The 18882-nt window shown below is 39.4% G+C and overlaps 1 protein-coding gene across 3 annotated transcripts in view; it reads right to left on the bottom strand.

Annotated features, from left to right (window-relative positions):
- Positions 1–2332: 2332 nt before the first annotated feature.
- Positions 2333–18882, bottom strand: part of LOC141911072 (unhealthy ribosome biogenesis protein 2 homolog) — a 129813-nt gene continuing 113263 nt past the window's right edge. For all 3 annotated transcript variants that reach the window (XM_074802035.1, XM_074802036.1, XM_074802034.1), the window contains 6 exons: positions 12107–12244; positions 11707–11823; positions 11264–11454; positions 11089–11181; positions 3110–3221; positions 2333–2634 (listed from right to left, as the gene is read on the bottom strand). In XM_074802035.1, the coding sequence (XP_074658136.1) occupies positions 2479–2634; positions 3110–3221; positions 11089–11181; positions 11264–11454; positions 11707–11823; positions 12107–12244 (807 nt within the window). In that variant the 3' untranslated portion in view covers positions 2333–2478. The remainder of the gene's footprint in view (positions 2635–3109; positions 3222–11088; positions 11182–11263; positions 11455–11706; positions 11824–12106; positions 12245–18882) is intronic.

Here is an 18882-nt window from a genome sequence, read left to right on the forward strand (position 1 = left end):
TGAGACCAAGTGACAGCCTTGATAGTCGCCTGTCAAGCTCTTTGCTTCCTTTCCAACAAATGAGTTGGAAAGCTGCCGCCGCCATTTTTTCTCTAATTTAGCGGTCAGAACGGCGGGCGGGAAAAATAAAAATATTTTTTATTTTTTTAAAAGTTCACGGATTTTCAGCACGGGTGAAGGGAAAAAAAAAGTTTCTTTTTTCCCAAATTGACGGAAACGACAGCGCCGGATCCGTGCTGCAAACAATTAAAAAAAGGCCTAAGTCGTCTTCTCTTTAATGTCCTGATAAATGACATACACAGTAATCCAAAACGTACAGGACCAAGTAAATTACCAAAACGACCTTAACACGCTGTGTTCCATACATGGCCAGAAACATGGAAGATAGGCTTCAAGCTAAAAGGCATGATATGGACATTGGATACGAAGAAAACCCAGGTTCAGATTATACCTTTTTGTTCGAATTAGAAGATTATTTTATTCGAATAAAGATTACTCATTATAATGAAAAGACTATTTAGTTCCTACAAAATTTTGCTCTTTGGTACAAAAAATGCTTCGTTGAAACAATATATTTGTTCGAACAAAAAAAACTTAATGTTCTGAAATCTTATGTATATGATTTGTATGTGACAGTCAAATAGTTTCGAGTTGGGTGACTGGAGAAAAGGAGCAGAAACCTATTGGTGCTTCAGAGTAAACAAAATCGCCAATATAACGGTAACGCCGCTGATGTATCGCAAGACGGCTGAAAATCCAGCTGATCCGTTGTCCCGAGCGATAAAATATGGCAATTTGACACGGTGAACTATGGTGGCATGGGCCAGCCTGATCATCAAAGTTTTCAGTGCACGACAACATTCTTCTGTTTCAGTGTGTTACAGTCAATCTTGCTGAAGATGTGGTTCTTGATAATGCAATTATACTTTGCGTACAGTGTCACCTTCTCATGTCATTTAGCAGACATTACACAATTTGATGTTAAGAGACATTTTGACAGTATACTATGACATTTTGTCAAAGTACAAATAATTCGACGAAACGAAGATTTTTGGCGAGAATGCCCATATACGTGCACCGTTACACGCCGTGTCCATCTCAAGTTAACTTCTGATAGGACAGCCCCTACCTTTATACACTGTCTCTAGGTTTGCTGGTCGTCGTTTCGTCCCAGAATAGTTTCTGATAATACCTCTACGTTCAATTGCGCAGCTGAGGTACTCCATGCAATATGTGAGGTACTCCATGCAATATGTGATTCCTAGATTGTTAAATCATATCTTATCTAACTAAGAAGGGATGTGCATGGCGTTTTATCCCTAAACATTGTTACATTGATAAGCCAAATCGAGAGGAGCTTCAGACTTTGCTAGTAGAATTTGAAGCGGTAATAAATGATCAACCGCTCACTTATGTTTCATCGCAATTGAGCCTTATCCACTCACTCTGTCTGAACTTTTTCAAGGCACAAGTTTGAGCGCATTAATATGCCAGTAATCAGTTTGTTAACAGGTGGCATTCAGAGTATCAGCATTCAGAGTGAGAAACTCATGGTTTGTCAGGTTCTTAAGATCGGACTATTGCCGTTGGTAATACCGTGCAGATTCATGGGGATGAGTAGCGTCCGTTTTGGACAAAGCCGTAGTTGCTGGTCTAAATATCGGAGGTGATGGAATTGTACAATCGGCGTGCCATTCTCAGGACCGTCAGAGGGGTGACGAATAGACCAATAAACTGTATCCATTAGAAATACATGCATCACCTGATATGCGTGGAGATCGGGAAATAATTCAATAATTCATACAGAGCAAGTACCTCAGCTTTTTCTGCAGCTGAAGCGTTGTGCACGGAAATGTATTAAACGATTATTCGAATCTGAGGATAATGATTAATATGCAACAGAAATGTACTGTGTAGTGTCTTTAATTGTGCCATGGTCATTTTGGACTTTTTTAAGTCTATAACTTAAAACAACGACCATTGTCAAAATACTTATTCTCATGTTGCGTTTGAGATTTTCTATCGAACGTTTGCAGTTTATGAATGTTACTCTTTTATGCTAGGCTGTCGATCCTGACATACCAGAAGGTTTATACTCTTTGGGATTCAATTCAAATGAATTTTCATATCATTTCAGTTGAAGGCTACATTAAAACTCAAGTCACTTGGTTTGTTCCTTTTCAGGTCATTGTACAAGAAACAATTGCGGAGTTTAAAGCTTAACACCCGCAACAACTATTCGTCAATTGTTTGCTTGATACATAATCTTGAAATAATCCTCATAATAAAGTCGTGTAAAATTTATATCAAAATGTTTTATTATCAATCAGAATATATGTTTATTAGTTCAAAATTAGTTCAACAAAATGTGAATGCAATAGTTCCATGTGGGCTAAAAAGCAAAAGATGTGTAAAAACTCTGGTTCACAGGCCTTTGTGTAATTGCGATAAGGCTTTCCATTCACTGATTATAAAACACTACACTGTTCCAGTGTATTTATAATATTTGTTATAGTCCGCATACAGTCCTTTCAAAAGTTCTCTGATTCCATGATCTAAAACCCCGAACATCATCACCGATGCATGATCATCGCATAGACTCATTAACGCATAGATTCCTGGTAGCAGTGCCCTCTATAAAAAACATAAGACACCTTTCAAATTATAAAGATCACAAATTGTAATATAAATGGTATTATACAAGATTATTTTCAGCACAGGCTGGTCCCACCCAACAGACATTTTACCATTCTTCCAATTCTTGATTGTCCAAGCAACACATGTATTCACCACCTCGTCCAGACATTTAAATTAAAAATTAACTAATAAATGAACTACAAAAGCCAGACACAGGGTGGATCCAGCACCACATGCAGACATTTTTCAGTTAAGAGTGCACTTATTTAGTTTTATCCAGACTAGTGAGCGCAGACGGAACCCCAAAAAAAGTTTTGGATTTTGGGATACATGAATTTCATTTTGTTCTCCCACAATAGGAAGTGCCCCTCTTTGCCCTGAAATTGATTAAATTTTCATGATTTTGAAAATACTAAATCGCCATTTAAAAGGCCACTGAGTTTTGGACTGTCTTTGAAAAAGCGTATCATACCTTAATGCTGGGAACTAAGGTCACTTTCTGTACCTCAAATACATAATCTGAAACTATGTAACAAGCAAGACGACAGAATTCAGTCCTATGATAGCTGATGTTCGTCAATAACCTGCAAAAAATTAAATACAAATAATTTCAATTCATTCATCCTCTCATTGCCTTGCCCCAGCGCCCTTATTCAACAATACAAGAGCCCCAAGGGATGGCCAGCCATCACATTCGCTTTACATAAATGATGCAATCGATAAAAACAAATAAAACACTATTAATATTATCATAATTATCTGTGGCTTATATCCTTCAAAATACATTCCCTGCGGAATTCAATATATATAGTACGAGCGCGTTTTTACAAGAAGCACAGACAGAATGAAGGAATACAGTCAAACCTCATTACAGCAAAGTTCTGGGGGCAAAACACAAACTTCGTTGTATCCAATACTTCGTTGTAAAGGTTGAAGAAAACAAATAAATCGTAGCTTCTAAACATATGCGCTTATAGTCGAAACGGACGTTTCATAACTTAAAAACGCAAGAAAAGTTCTTAGGCACCGTGACTTTTATGATGGACCATTCAAAAGATCTCGCGCAACGTATCACTGAACACGCTATGAAACGACCAACACAACATTTCCTACCATAAGCTGAATTAACCAAAAAAGAAACTAATTTGGACTAACAAATTGCTTCTTGAGCTTATCTGTTCGATGAGCCGCTCCAAGCCTTCAAATTGAACATACATCCACTTTTTTTCGTTCCTTTGTCAACTTTTTAAAGTATTTCGACATGAGTGGCCAAACCAAACAAGAGCCCCAAGGGGCACTATGGCCAGCCTGTCAGCTTTTCCAAAATGGCAAATGATGCATTCTGTGGGTTAAATTTGTCAAAATATACTCCCAGCTCATAGACTTAGTCAATCCCAGGCTAATATCGTGTTTTCAGTAGTAGCACAGACAGCGACTGGAGCTGGCAGAATACCTCAGATAAATCTTTTCCCTTGGTCTTATTGATTTGAATGCAGAATAGAATTGAATTTTCTAAAATTTGCTCAATAAAGCAAAATTGAATTGGATTTGCTGTTTTACCTTGTTCAATAAAGTAAAATTGAATTGGATTTGATATTTTTTTGCAGAATAAAATTTGATTGAATTTGCAGTTTGAGCACATGGCTAATTAGCATATCAAGGTCATCTGTCCGATTTGAGAAAAAGCTATTTTTCCCAGACTTTGCACAATTGTCAATGATATTTTCTGTAGTGCAAATAAAAATATAATCAAAATATAATTTAAAAAAATATTCAAAAAACCAAATCAACTAAAAATTTTCACAGAAATCGATATTGAAATACAATTTTAGATCTTACAATAAAACCCGGAAGTAAAATTGTAGACCATACCGCAGGTTCGTGTGAACACCTGCTAAGCCAATCATGCGATCAGATTTTCGCGAAAAAGCTCATATAAATTTTAACGAGGCGCTCTTTCAAAATTCAGCTTCAAAGGGGATGGAGAATGGATAATGCTCTAATGAATGATTTGTATGAATATATGCTCAGTTGCACAGTCAAAGAGCCTTTACTCTGGAAACCATGTCATTTAAATTCGCTCCATTTGTATAGTAATAGGCTCAGCCTACGGCTGGCCTAAACATGCATTCGTTTGTGAGGCGCCGTTGTAGAAAATATGAACAGATAAGGTGAAGCTGACAAGGCCTGAAGCTGACGAGGATCGCTGGACAATGGCCAGGCGAGTAGATTTAACCACTGGCTGTTCGGATGATGCCGAAAGTTCCCCTGAGACAGAATCAATGGGAAATTCGGAAGAATCCTGGGGTTGTCGCACAGAAAGTTGAGAAATGGTAGGAACCATTTCTGCACCGACCTTCATGGTGCTACCAGAACTGTTGCAATTGACTGATCTCTTCATTTGATCTAGCAAGCGCAGGAGGACTGGTGTGGGCGGGAATGCATACGCATGCATCCCTGACCAATACAGAGAGAAGACGTAGACCCCCACGCTTCCGTGTGTGGAAACAGGGAAACAAACAGTGGACACCTCCGATTGAACCGGGTGGCAAACAGAATGATCCAGCAGCGGATTGCCGAACATGTCTCGAACCCGATTGGCTACTTCTTGGTGGAGAATCCATTCTGTCACTAAAGCCTGACCTTGGGCCTTCCACACGGCCAGCAGTTCCAGGAAATTTATGTGGTTGGTGGCCTGGTAGTGAGACCAGCTGTGACTCGGTTCTCCAGATGCGCCCTCACCCTTGGTGACTGACATCCGTAAATACACGAACTGGGGCCTCTAGCGGGGACAGTGACACCCTGCGACGAAGATTCGTAGTTGTCGCCCACCAATGAAGATCTGGACTAAGATCGGTTGGGGGTACGGGAATAAAAGTCTCCCAGTTGCCCTTTGACTAAGACAGAAGACCTTCCAATATTTTTGCCAGTTCCTGCTTCTGAGGCGGCCTAAGGGCACCGCCAGACCCATGGAGCTGATGGAGCCTAGAAGCCGTGACCATTAACAAGCTGTTCTCGGGGTTGTGGTAACTCCCGCTACAGCTTCTTGAAGTTTGGTTACACAAGCCATGGATGGAAAGACTTTGCCGATTCGGAGATCGAAGTCCATGCTGAGATGAACTAATGGGCCGGCGTCAACTGAGATTTTTCCCTGTTTACGTGGAACCCTAGCCGATGGACAAAGTCCAAGACTGAGGTAATTTCGACAATCTTGAGCCGAGATTGAGACTATTAACCAGTTGTCGAGGTTAATGAACAGCCGAACACCCCTGGTATGAAGTACCTTCTTAGCGGACTTACCAACTTGGTGAAAACCCACAGAGCCGAACTGAAGCGAAATGGAAGAGACCTGGACAGGAACTGGCGGCTTTTCTACTTTATCCTCAGAAAGCGCCGATTTCTTGGGTGAATTGGAACCTGAAAATAAGCATCGTTCAGGTCCAATGAAGCTGCCGATTGACCCAGACACAGCCATTGAATCACGTCCCTGGGTTTGACCTTGAAACTCACTACAATCATAGAACATGTCAGCAGCTACGATTTTGTAATTGATTGTGATAACAAAATATGCCTCGTTACCAATTTAATATGGAAATACTAAGTAATTCTACAATTCAATGCCCCCTGGTGACCATATGCCAAAGCCATAGAACATGTCATAAACTACAACTTTGCAATTGATCATGGTAACAAAATATGCCTAGGTACCAATCTAATAAGGAAATACTAAGTTATTCTACTATTTAACGCCCCTGGTGACCATATAGAATAACTAATGTCCTTAAAACTCACCACAATCATAGACAATGTCATGAGCTACAACTTTGCAATTGGTTGTGGTAACAAAATATGCTTAGGTATCAATATAATGTGGAAAAACTTTTTCCCACCTACGAATGAGTACTGATGATACCAAGATGGCCACCAATTGCGTCATAATAAGTCCCCGTTATGTGGGGCAACCTAAAATTGCTTGCAGCAGGAACAACACCAGAAGGAATTGCCGCTTCTGGGACAAGATCCTCATTGAAATCAGATCCTACCCCAGCATCCAGGAATTCAGTCAGAATTCCGAATAACTGAGAACTTCTAACAATCTTCTTCGGACAATCAGGAATAGGCTAACCTGCTGTAGAAGTTGTAGTAACAAAATTTTTTCTTCGAACACACGGATATCCTTCTGAGTCAGGAATTTTCCCGTATCCAGACGACTTTGGTGACGGTCCCTTGAACGGGATCTAGACCTGCAAGAAGAATGGCCTTCTTCTTCGCTAACCAATGTTGATGAACGATGAGGCGACTTACGGCGAAACATTCCTGCAATAACGAACGTAATCTCGGGATCTATCCTTGATCTGCATGGAGACTGCGCGTCTACTACGATCACGGCGTCTAGACTACGATAACTATGATTCGAAACGTCAGAATCACGAACCGCATGCCGATGTTCAAACCAGAAGTTCAGAACCGGGTGACGTCATATTTTAGTTTCCGAGCCTTATCGACCCGAATTCAAAGACCCTCGGACTGCAAGTCCTGCAAGGATTACTCCTGGAACAAATTTGCCCCGCTTTATGCCTACACGACGCACACGAAACGTAGTTGTCCCAGGCACCGAATAAATGACCACATCCCTCCCCACCACAATGACCACATCCCTCCCCATGCTGACCTTGGAGGGTGCAGCATTATTCCTTCAATTAATCACACAATAATAAATTCAATTCAATTCAATTTATTTAGCTTATTCGAAAAGAAACAAGGGATAGCCCCCAAACCGAATGAACTCACCAGAAAGAGAGTGAAAACTCCCTCACTTCCTAATCCCTTTGTAAATATAAATTTTTTGCAAAAAATCCAAAAGGCGTTCTGAATGCGAGAACGCCAAGAAAAAAGATGGCGGATGGTGACAGTGGCTATGTGCAATACCACAGGGTCGGGTCGTATAGAAAAACCATTGGCGATCAATCCAAATTTAGAAAATATTGGCAAAAACCATAGGAAAGGGAGCAGTACCCAACGGAAATGCAGGGTTTTTACGTGTTTTTCAAGAATAAGTCCCCTAAAAATAACTTGATCACTATGAAATTTGTGTGGGCTCGAGAACTCATTAAGCCAAACCATGACACCAAAAAATCAACAGTTGGTTCAACAGCCAATGTTTGTGCCTTGTTGACACACCGTACTCTATTCGTTTTCTATAAAAACTGCTTCACCAGACCGTTTGCATAAGCAAACCTATGGTTTGCCTAAAATGTGTAAAAAGTGCTGATTTTGGCGAACAACAATGGCTGCCAGTCAGCCATCTTGAATCTGACAGGGCCAGTTTTTGGGCTGAAGATGTGTTTAGGCTAGATACATGTGTAATCCAAATATAAAGACATTGCATTGAAGCGTCTTCCAAAAATAACTGGATTCAATCGGACGAACGAACGAACCATAAACACCTTTCAGGTTGAAAAGTTATGCAAGGGTTCATTGATACCTATGAACAAAAGGACTGACAATGGACGAAAAGTGAATGCAAAAGTAAAACTGGAAGTATTGAATATACATTGGTGCAGTGACAGGGTTCATAGCCTCCAGGCCCAACTTAATTCAAGTACTTTCAAGGACCTATTTCAACAAAATTCAAGTACTATTTTCTGAAAAATACCATATAAACACTACTATTTAAGGCGAATTTATTGCAATGAAAATTCCTTTATTGCAGAAATTTAAAAGAAGTACAAACGCAAATCGTCATAAAGAAACATCCACGCGTAGCAGAGTACTTGATAACTTTGGAATCTTTCAGCTTTATTTTAAGAAAGATTTTCTACATGCATCAGAAATAAATAACTTAAAAACAAGAAATCTGTGGGCCTTTCAACAGAACTACAGGTAGACCTCGCCATCAAAAAGCTATACTATCGAAAGCAAAAATAACAAAATTATACAAAATTAAATTACAGCTCATCTACCTATTTACAATCGATTAATTTGCTCCTTTTGAGTTTCGATGGCTGAAATTAGCTCTTTAGAGCCGCTTCTCCCATCGAAGATATGTAAATGGTTTTGGCGCATATCTTGCACCTAGCTTCTGTTGAAATTGGTCTGCGTTGAATCCAACTTTTGTATGATTCATGCACCAACCAGGAGTCAGAGAAATGGCACTTTCCCATACTGGCCTATCTAATTTTGAATGCAACAAATTTCGATGACCGGCTTAAACGTCTAAATGATAACAGCTTAACGCTTAATCATGATCAGCTCGGGATACTCTGACATAAAAAATCACTTTTTGATAGTTAATGCTCCAAAGATCGTCAAAATCAAAAAACAGTCTTTATATTAATTTGAGGTCATTATTTACTACCAATAATCTATTTAGAATTATTTTGAAGTATTTTGTTTGTTTATTTCATCACAACGGCATTTGTATATACGCGGCGCGCGATAGCGGTAGTGCCGCCACGTGTCTACTAATAGATTTGTATACGCATTGTCAGCAGTGAGCCACGTGCCTAATACATTTGTACTGTATATATACACAAGTCAGCAGTGTATAAGTGTCTATAGCACGCTGACAGTACAGAGTCACAGCACTCTCACACGTGGTTGGCAGTGCGCGGGCGTATTGAAGTCAATACAACAAACTAATTGACAAAATTTGGACAACATTAAAAATTCAAGGACTTCCAATGATTTTTACTGAAATTTTGAAAATTCAAGCATTTTCAAGGCCTTGAAAACGCATTTTGTGATTCAAGCACTATTAAGCACTTTCCAGGATCGCTATGAACCCTGAGTGATCATTTATACCATTAATCCTGTAGCATAGCACTCCCTGTTGAAACACTATGAAGGAGCATCGCTCTTAGTCCAATACATTGCTGGCAGTTGGAAGGGGTATCAGGTCGCTTGATCAATGCAAGGCAATGTGTTGTCGTTAAACCAACATAGACCCTGCTTTAGTGGATGAAATAGTTTCCAGAATCGATTATAAGATACTAAGGTATGTTGCATACTCTTGTCTTATCCGGCAGCTGGGACAAATATTATACAAGCATTAGGGCCGAGGGGTAAAAAATGCTTCAATCATGTATGGCATGAAGGTCTCTGGGCAGTAATGAGGAAGTTCAATATAAACAGAGGCATCATTAACTAATCATTAATCTAATACAAGCCCTCTGCAAAGCATCCAAAAGCACAGTCCAGCTTGGGAATGGACTAAGCTCTTGTTTCCTAAAATCTGTCGGAGTATGACAGGGTAGTCTACTGTCACCCACACTCTGTAACATTTTCATACAGGAAGCACTAATTGAGCAAAGCTCCCCGATTAAAGTTGGAGGAGTTGTCTGATATTCATCTATTAAATAGTTCCGAAGTTGACCAGAACAGACAGATCTCATCCCTTGACTCAACAAGTACTAGGTATGGCAAGGAAATCAGCATCAGCAAAATTAGGTCCTTGGTATCGGACCAAACACATCCCATACATACCTATATGAAGAGAGACGAGCTGGAACAAGTCACAAGTATCTACCATGGTGCAATAAATTCTGAGGAGGGAAGCTCTGAGTCGGAAGTCAATGCGAGAATTGCTAAGTCAACAGCTGCCCTCCGCAGATTAAAATCAATTTGGCGAGATCGCAACATAACGTCAAAGACAAAAATCCACCTCTGCTCACAGTTCTGCTTTATGCATCCAAGTCATGGATCCTAACATTGAGCTGTCAGAATGGATCACTGCCTTTGAAAGACGTATCCTTAACATCCACTGAACCAGTCACACTCCAAACACAACAGTCAAGTAGATAGTGGAACCCGACACAACTTCCTTGACTTGATTTAGAAATGGAAGCTCACTAGGTTTGACCACATAAGAAGAGCCACAGATATGGGCAAAAACCATTTTGCATGGCTCCATCAATGGAAAACGAAGAGAAGGCCAAAACAGTCGGTCAGGGGTAGATGATATCAAAGAATGGTGTAACTTCGATGTACCCACCCTCCTAAGGGGCCAGGACAGGAGATTGTGGCCGGCAACACTGTGAGAGCCATACTGCATCAACTGCCCCCAGGCAACGACATTGATAATGATGACTTAGTTACTTCGATTGTTTCATCACCTCACAGTGGCAATCTAATACATTTACATTTGTATATCCATGCGTCAGCAGTAGGGCTGCATGTCTGAGTATACAACATAGTTACAACATACGGCTGTTATTGTAATCACCTGAGCAAGTCCATACAGCACAGTCAGACAGCAACAGCACTCGTACATTGGCACGCACCTACTGTGCTAGTGCTTGTTAGCCTTTTACATTAATTCAATTAAAACAAGCTAATTTGCAAATCAGTGAATTGAATTCTCCGATAAAGGGCCTCGGCTTATTGGTCATGTATTTTAGGCTAAAAAAATGCCCTGAGCTTATTGGCCAGAATATACAGTTTGTAACTTACTTTCCAACAAGATGAGCACAATTTACCATTTCATCCACTTCTGATGCTTGTATTGTTGCCTGGTTACCATGGTAAATCACTGAATTTAACAACTGTAATACGGTTAAGAAAAAGTTGAAACATCAACGACATATCAAAAATTGCTGCATCACTTAATGACTTTTTGAAAAGGATATTTCTACAACAGCCCAGGAATGCTGGCTTCATTTCCATGACGATCGAAACATTATTATTGAGTAACAAATTCAAGATGTTGTACACAGCTGGAATACATTTGACGGCAATGTGAAGGGTGACATCCTCACAGAGCGGAGTATGGTGGATGCTGTTCAAGCATAGATGTACAGCATTTACGGGTAAAAACACCTGAAATTAGAGGTAATTTAAAGTGATGCAATGTTGTAAAAGGAAACTACATAAAATGATTTCTAAGACAGATTTAACCAGAAGAGAACAGAAATACTAAGCATTTAGGCCACTGCTATCTGGGGGTGACTCCGTCAATGTTAGAAAATAGGAAGTGTAAAATTTGTGCATCTATCTTAAAACATAAAGACACTTGCAGTGAGAGAGCAACCTGGACCCTCTAGATCCAATCTTGATATGTAGTGCTTTTACCTCTAAAGTTAACATGTTCACTTCAGACTGCAGAATAGATATTATTGTATGTTCCACGATTCCTGGATTTGCGCAATTCATCGCAAATTGTAAAATATGTTGGTATCTAACAAGAACCTGAAATAAGCGGCAAATTACTGTTTAACACATGCTTAACTCATCGATGTCGCGAGCATACCTCGCAGTGGAGCATACCTTAGGATGTTTTCAAAACAGTTGGGACTGTGACCTCAAGAAACATTTATTAATCAGTGAAAGTATTCCCTCCCACAGGGCAAACATCCTGCATTAAGGAATCCATCAGATACTGCAACCTCTAAAGCACTGACAATTTTTTAAATCAATCATCTCCTTTCCGGGGTAAATCTAGAAGCTGAACTGGCCCCAAGGCATATCTTACCTCACGAGATAAGTAAGTCAAAGCAGTTTTCTTGTCCAATGAATTATCAGTGCTGGGAGACAGAAATTTCAACAGACATCTCCAATCATCGATAGCTGTAATAACTATCAGATGATCACGATTCAGGTCTTTGGAGCTCTGGAAATATCAATTTGAACTATTCTATACGAGGTAAAGGCAAGAAATTTAAGGTGTGGATTGTAGTATTCCAGACTCCCTCTAATCAACATTAAAAGTAACATTCAAACGTCAGTAGAAAAAACTGGAAAACTAGGGGTCCAGGGACACCATGCCCACTTGGATCTGAATTGTTCAACAATCGGACAATACTAAAATTTAACTACAGTAAACTCCTGTTATACCAACCTCCCATTTACCACCACCCCCGCCTACCGCCAAGTTTTCTCAATGTACATCTCAATACAAACACATAGTAAAATAACCCCGATATACCGCCACACTCCCTATACCACCAAAATCGTTCTGCACTGATGTTGGCAGTTAATCGGGGGTTGACTGTATTAGGACGGACATCCGCCATTCCAGCTGACCTCCCCCCACTTCCTGAGATCCCAAAATGTGTATTCTTTTAATCGAAATGGCTCAATACCAAAGTGACATTTATAAAGTTCAGTTTATCTGTAAGAGCATGATCAGTGGCTTACACAATTACTTATCACTTGACCTGCGTACTCATCGATCTTCGTATGCTTTAACACAAACATAAGGTCCATATGGTCGAAGAGTTTAAAATTGACATGTAATGAGTGGATGCATGAGGAGATTTCATTGTTAGTGAAAAATTCACTGGTTGGAAAAACAAGGCCGACGGTGCATGTCATGCTTTGTAGGAGCTCCTGAAATTTCAGGTTTGTTCAGTTGTTTGTGATGTTGGAGGCCTGATTATTGGATGATAGATTTGTGAGAGACACTTCTATCAATGGACACAATGGTTTCTATTTGTATCGATACTGTCTATTAAGATTTGAAAGATTGATTTTCGGAATTTCGGAATTAGAATTACAATCTCGGGATATCAGAATATCATTCATTTGAAGTGACCATACATTCTACTCACTCACTTTGACGCTTCAGATTCTATAGCGCTGTGGTAAATGTGGTAATTTGGTGCTATGTCAACTCAATCCAGCTTAAAGGACATGTTTGACAGTATGTCTAGTGCTACGAACGGGTCAAGTTAACCGTGAAAAGTGGTGATAAAAGTGCCGAAAACTATGGTAACCCCATTACAGATACACCTAATGATGCATTCAATGATGTTTCGACTCTTACAGAAACTTTTATGGAGACTAATTCTGAGATTAATTCCGAGACTAGTTCTGAGGACGTTATAAATTAATCTCAAAAAGAACCACTGCAAAAAAGGCAAAAACGAAAAGGTAAGACCCAGCAGTAGTACCTACGATGGAATTTCGTTGGAAGAGGGGATGAAGCGGTTATTCACTAAATTAGATGAAATGAGTTCCAAAATTGACTTGCTTACCCATATGAAGAAAGACATAGTTGACACTATCGTTCATCGCACCGAGGAACGCCTTTACGACTTAAAGACTGGCAATACAGAACGGTATAAGAAAATTGGAGACTTCAAAGAAATCCACAACAAGGATATTAACGCTCTTAACCCTTTCAGTGCGTCTACACCGCAGTGCGGTGTATAAATCAGTGATGGATTTTGCTAGTACACCGCACTGCGGTGTATTGATGTAATTAGTAATTATCTCTATCGAAAAATGGCAGCAAGTGTCAAACATAGTGAAATACTAGTAACTAACGATACACCGCACTGCGGTGTAGACGCACTTTAGTGGAATTCCCATTGTTCAACACACTAGGGTGGAATTTTTTAGAATTTTCAAATTTTCTCCAGCACTATAGGGTATTAATTAGTCAGCACTGAAAGGGTTAAGCGAGAAATGTCTGAAATGCGTGGTCAGCTTAATGAAGCCTGTAAGGCCGCGATAAAAAATAACCAATATTCTCGCTATCAAAACTTAAGAATATTTGGTATTCCAGAAGCCGACACTGAGAACTGTGATTTATTTGTGAAATTAATAAATGATAAATTAAGTGACAAGATATCCCCCGTCGACATCGAAGTAGCTCATCGCGTGCGACATCGCGAGCCAATACTTGATGATATGGGCCAAAAGATACCAGATGGGATAATCGTTCGTTTTTTGAATCGTGGTGTTCGTGATTGCATCATTAGAAAATGCTCTGCGCTCAAGGGCACTAAAACTATTATATGAGAAGACCTCTGCCCAGAGATTGTCGCCCTTGTCAGTGAATCTATTAACTCAAAATGATACGAGAAAGTATGTACCACAAATGGCCGTGTCATTGGAATAGGTCTAGATGGTAAATGAACTTATTGAACTGTATAAACCACTTCCAAAATAGTCTCTCATCTGGAAATTGTGGCAGTTTAGATCTGTAATCTCATACCTTAGAATAACCTCAGTATGTTTAATTAAAATATTTACTTATAATCCTGCCAATAATCTACCTGTACATATATGTTACATTTGTGTCTACACTGAACATTACCTGGAACCTGGCTACCTATCATCCATGTGGTCATGTGTAAAACTGCAACCACATTTCGTTTTTAGGGTTTTCTGTTACATCACAGAAAACCCTATTGAGATTCGCGTGTTTCTTATTATTATCATTTTATGTCACACTATTTTCACTAAAAGAACTAAGGCTTTGTTACCTTGCCGCTGTTGTCGATACAATCCGTATGATATCGTTCGGCTTACTGAGATCTACAAATACTCCGCGTGTTTTTTCACGAATCATCGTTACAAAAGCACTGTCGGGTCGTAAACATCGAAAATTCGACATGTTTTTCGAGTCGTCATCCCGAAATCAACCCTCAGGCTGATTGTCACTTCGATTATCAATTCAAGTATAAATGAACTAATTTATTGCCGCAGACTTCACATTCAGCCGCGGTCTTCAAACAGTGATTTTAACAATAGCCCATTTTCCTCATCAAATCATATTACCCATACACTGGAAATTTACTACTTTAGATTTTAAAAGCACTGTCGATCCTGCGTAAACATCGACGAATCGACGTGTGTTACTACATCGTCGTTCTGGGGATCAGCTGCGAGTTTCTCCTCATCATGAGAATCAAATCGAGTACAAATTAATTTATTACTACCAGTGATTTGGCTGCGGGTTTCAAGGAGTTAGTTTAACAATACCTATTTTTCTTTACCGAATTAACCGTGTATTTACCTCGATAATTCTTTAGTGTACCGGGGAATCGTAGGCCTAAACTAAACACGCCGAAGAGATATAGCGGAGAAAAGCTGTTATGTCGACGAGGTATCAAAATAAAAGAATATATTACTTTATTCGGCCGCGGGCTTCAACCTCTATATCAATACCATCAATACTCTATATTTCCTACAGTACATACCGATCATTGTCAAATGCACAAGGTATTTACTAAATACAAGTATATAACACACTCCTATCCGTATGCTGGACTCACACTTGACATTCGAAGTAAGCATTCGCTGTGGAGGAAAGGAGATCGTTCGCTGTGTCGCTTGAAGATTTTATCGAGTTTTACGCGACCTTAAGGCTTAGGCCTACCAGAACTGACCTTTACTGTCTCAAACAAACACAGTATAATTGTTGCGTTTATTAACGGACTCATTGGATTGAACTTCAAAACAAATTTTACGATATTTAGGAGGGTTGTTAATGAATAGGCCTACTTCCAATCTGTCCGGATGTTAGGCCTTCGCATATACATAGGCCTACATAGGCTAGTAGCCTCTACTAGGTTAAAGCTAAGTTCACTGTAAAGGAGGAATCAGATTTATTAAAATGCATGTTAATTAGTGATTAACTGGTTCTGACTTGCAACGATCAATCACAATTATCAATTTCATTGGCAAAAATGAAGAGTTTTTTTTGAAAATTTCGTCTGAGCAGACGGCTTTATAAGCCAGACTTTTCATTTGAGTTTTTTCATCATAAATGGAACAGGTATTTCATTAATAGCTAATGACTTAAGCCGGACGTAGGTCGGCTTTGCGACGGCTTGTGACTCACTGCAACGCCATTCACTGCGACCGCCAGCAACGCTTGTGTCGCAACGACTCATCGACCTACGCTCCCTTGCGAGGTTGCGACTGTCAGCAATGCCAGTCACAAGGAGTCGCACGTGTTCTACTTTCTGCGACGCGACACAGCTGTCACAACCGACCTACACGCTCTTGCGACTGGCAGAAACTAGTCGGACACAGTCGCTGACAATCGTATCGCAACTGACTTGCAGCGAAATTTGCGATGCAACGTGAGGATCGCATCGCGTCGCAAGGCCGACCTACGTCCGGCTTTAAGTTACTGCGGAGCCCCAGAAATATCTTTTTTTCGTTCCTGAGACCTTTCGCTTGAAAATCCTTTCGTCGGAACAAAATTCATTTCGTTTGAATCAATAATATTCTGTTCGATCGAACCAATTTGAAAAAATCATTAGAACAAAGTTGAACAACCTTTTTTTGTCCAAACGAAAGGTTATTCGTTCGAACAATCATTCAATCGAACAGAATCGTTTTTATTTGAACAGAATTTTCTTGTCAAATACATTAAGTTTTTCGTTCGAACAAGTATATTGTAAAAAGTTTTTTCTTCGAACCAAAAGTATTAAGTATTTCGTTCAATCGAACAGAATTGTTTTCATTCAAACATTCGTTCCAAAAAAGTTGTTTTCGCTCAACCAAATTTCTTTGCCGGGACTAAAAGTTTTCATTTCAACAATAACATAGCTTTTTATTTGAACACATTTTTGTCAGAATGAAGAAAAGTTTTGGTTCAAACAAAAAGCGTATTGTTCGATCAAAAAGAATTGTTTTCATTCGAACAAGATTTTCTTGTCGGAACATTAAGTTTTTTGGTCGAACGGCGTGTTAAGGTCGTTTTGGAAATTTACTCGGTCTGGTTTTGGATTACTGTGTACGTCAGGACATTAAACAGAAGACGACTTAGGATACTACTTTGCGTGACTCCACTACTTAGACCGACTTATTCCAAGATTCCGTTGATTTCGGCTACAAGTTTTCGTTCAGAGATAACTGCTGAGCCATTTGAGCGACCTATCATTGATACCGTTTTCTAATAGCCTGTTTAGTAATGGCTGATGTTGAACCTTATCAAATGCTTTGTCGAAATCCACCGTTGAACAGGATTCAAGACTGTACAGAAAACCAGTTATCGCTGCTATGCAGCTATATTTCTATTTTTTATCTCTAGTAATAATCAGAGTGCCATGGTTTTTTCAAGTGATTTAATTATTTATAATACGTGCATATTGTTTATGACTGCCAATCTTTATTTTTGCTTTTCCATATATATAAAAACCTATTAACCTATGTTATAGCACAAGTTCGTGGAGGTCGGGCATTGGTTGAAATGCCTGTTTGCTATCTACAGCACCGGGTGTGTGCTGGTAACTCCATAATAAGTACCCCCCTCGCAATTAATAAAGTTCCTATAGAATCCCCTGATACTACATGGTTATGTCTAAAACCTTATTCAATGCTGGTCCTTCTGCTAATCATTGCTGCAGTCGGTAAAACCATATAACCAGTGGCTGGGATGTCTCATACTGGCTTAACTGAAATTATTATTTTTGCAGTGAGTCTTAGTTGATTCTCTTTTAATGTCATGGTAACCCTTCTCTTAATTTATTTCTAAATCGAACGTGTTCTTTCCGTTTCAGCCCAAGAAAATTCTTTTTAGTTGCTATGGGTTACTAATGCTAGTGTTTGTCCCAGGCTCATCCAATTTAATTTTCTTTTTAAAAACATAAACCTATTAATGATATTCAACTCAACCTTGGTCCAGCCAAACTGTTTAATGTACTGTTCAACAACATAAATAGCCTTACAGCTGACAATGGAACACGTTTTGAATTCGTGAATGAGGTTTCTGTTTGCGCCCTATGTGAAGTAGGTGATATTAGCAATGACATCCTAGGTTATGATATAATTGATTATACCTGTAAAAAACGTGGTATTATTGTGTATGCTCATCATTCTATTATAATACGGACCAATCAGGGAAGAAGCTCCAAATATCTTCAAATTTGAGGCATGTGCCGGTAACTGACGAAACAAAGTTTATCGACTGACATGATTTTTAAAAATTTCACGATAGGATTGCTTTAAGTAGCTTACATCTTCACTCTTTGAAAGCCCATAACCACCGAACCAAGCGTCGGATCTTGGCGATGTAAAGTTCTTCCGACACAAATAGCATTGAATTTTCACATGTGCTATTTTGGACAGTCAACATGCTGCAGTCAATGTCCTCAAATAAATCGAATTTTTGAAACTTTTTGGTAAATTTCTCAAAAAATATGAAACCCATGGCTTTCAACTTAGCGCATCATAAAGAAAAACAATTACGAAATATATTTTTGCTTAATCCGTTCAATTCGCCTATTAATAGTGAAATAACAGGCTACTGAAATTGCGTTTGTGTGTGCTAGAAATAGCTTCGAGCGTAGAGTATTAAGCATACGAATGATTATCGAACGGCCAGACCGTTGACATAGGCTCACTAACGCGAGCCAAAAATCGTAGATCAGCTACCAAAATAACGTGCTAAATCGTCTCGATTACGCCACGACTAATGTTAGAGACTACTTACTGGTTCTTAATAAAGAAACTTATGGGTAATGAATTCTGGTCAATTATTCCACCCCGAACCGACCCTGCGTCTAA

Source organism: Tubulanus polymorphus, chromosome 9 (assembly GCF_964204645.1).
Source record: "Tubulanus polymorphus chromosome 9, tnTubPoly1.2, whole genome shotgun sequence".
In the NCBI taxonomy this organism is placed as follows: domain Eukaryota; kingdom Metazoa; phylum Nemertea; class Palaeonemertea; order Tubulaniformes; family Tubulanidae; genus Tubulanus; species Tubulanus polymorphus.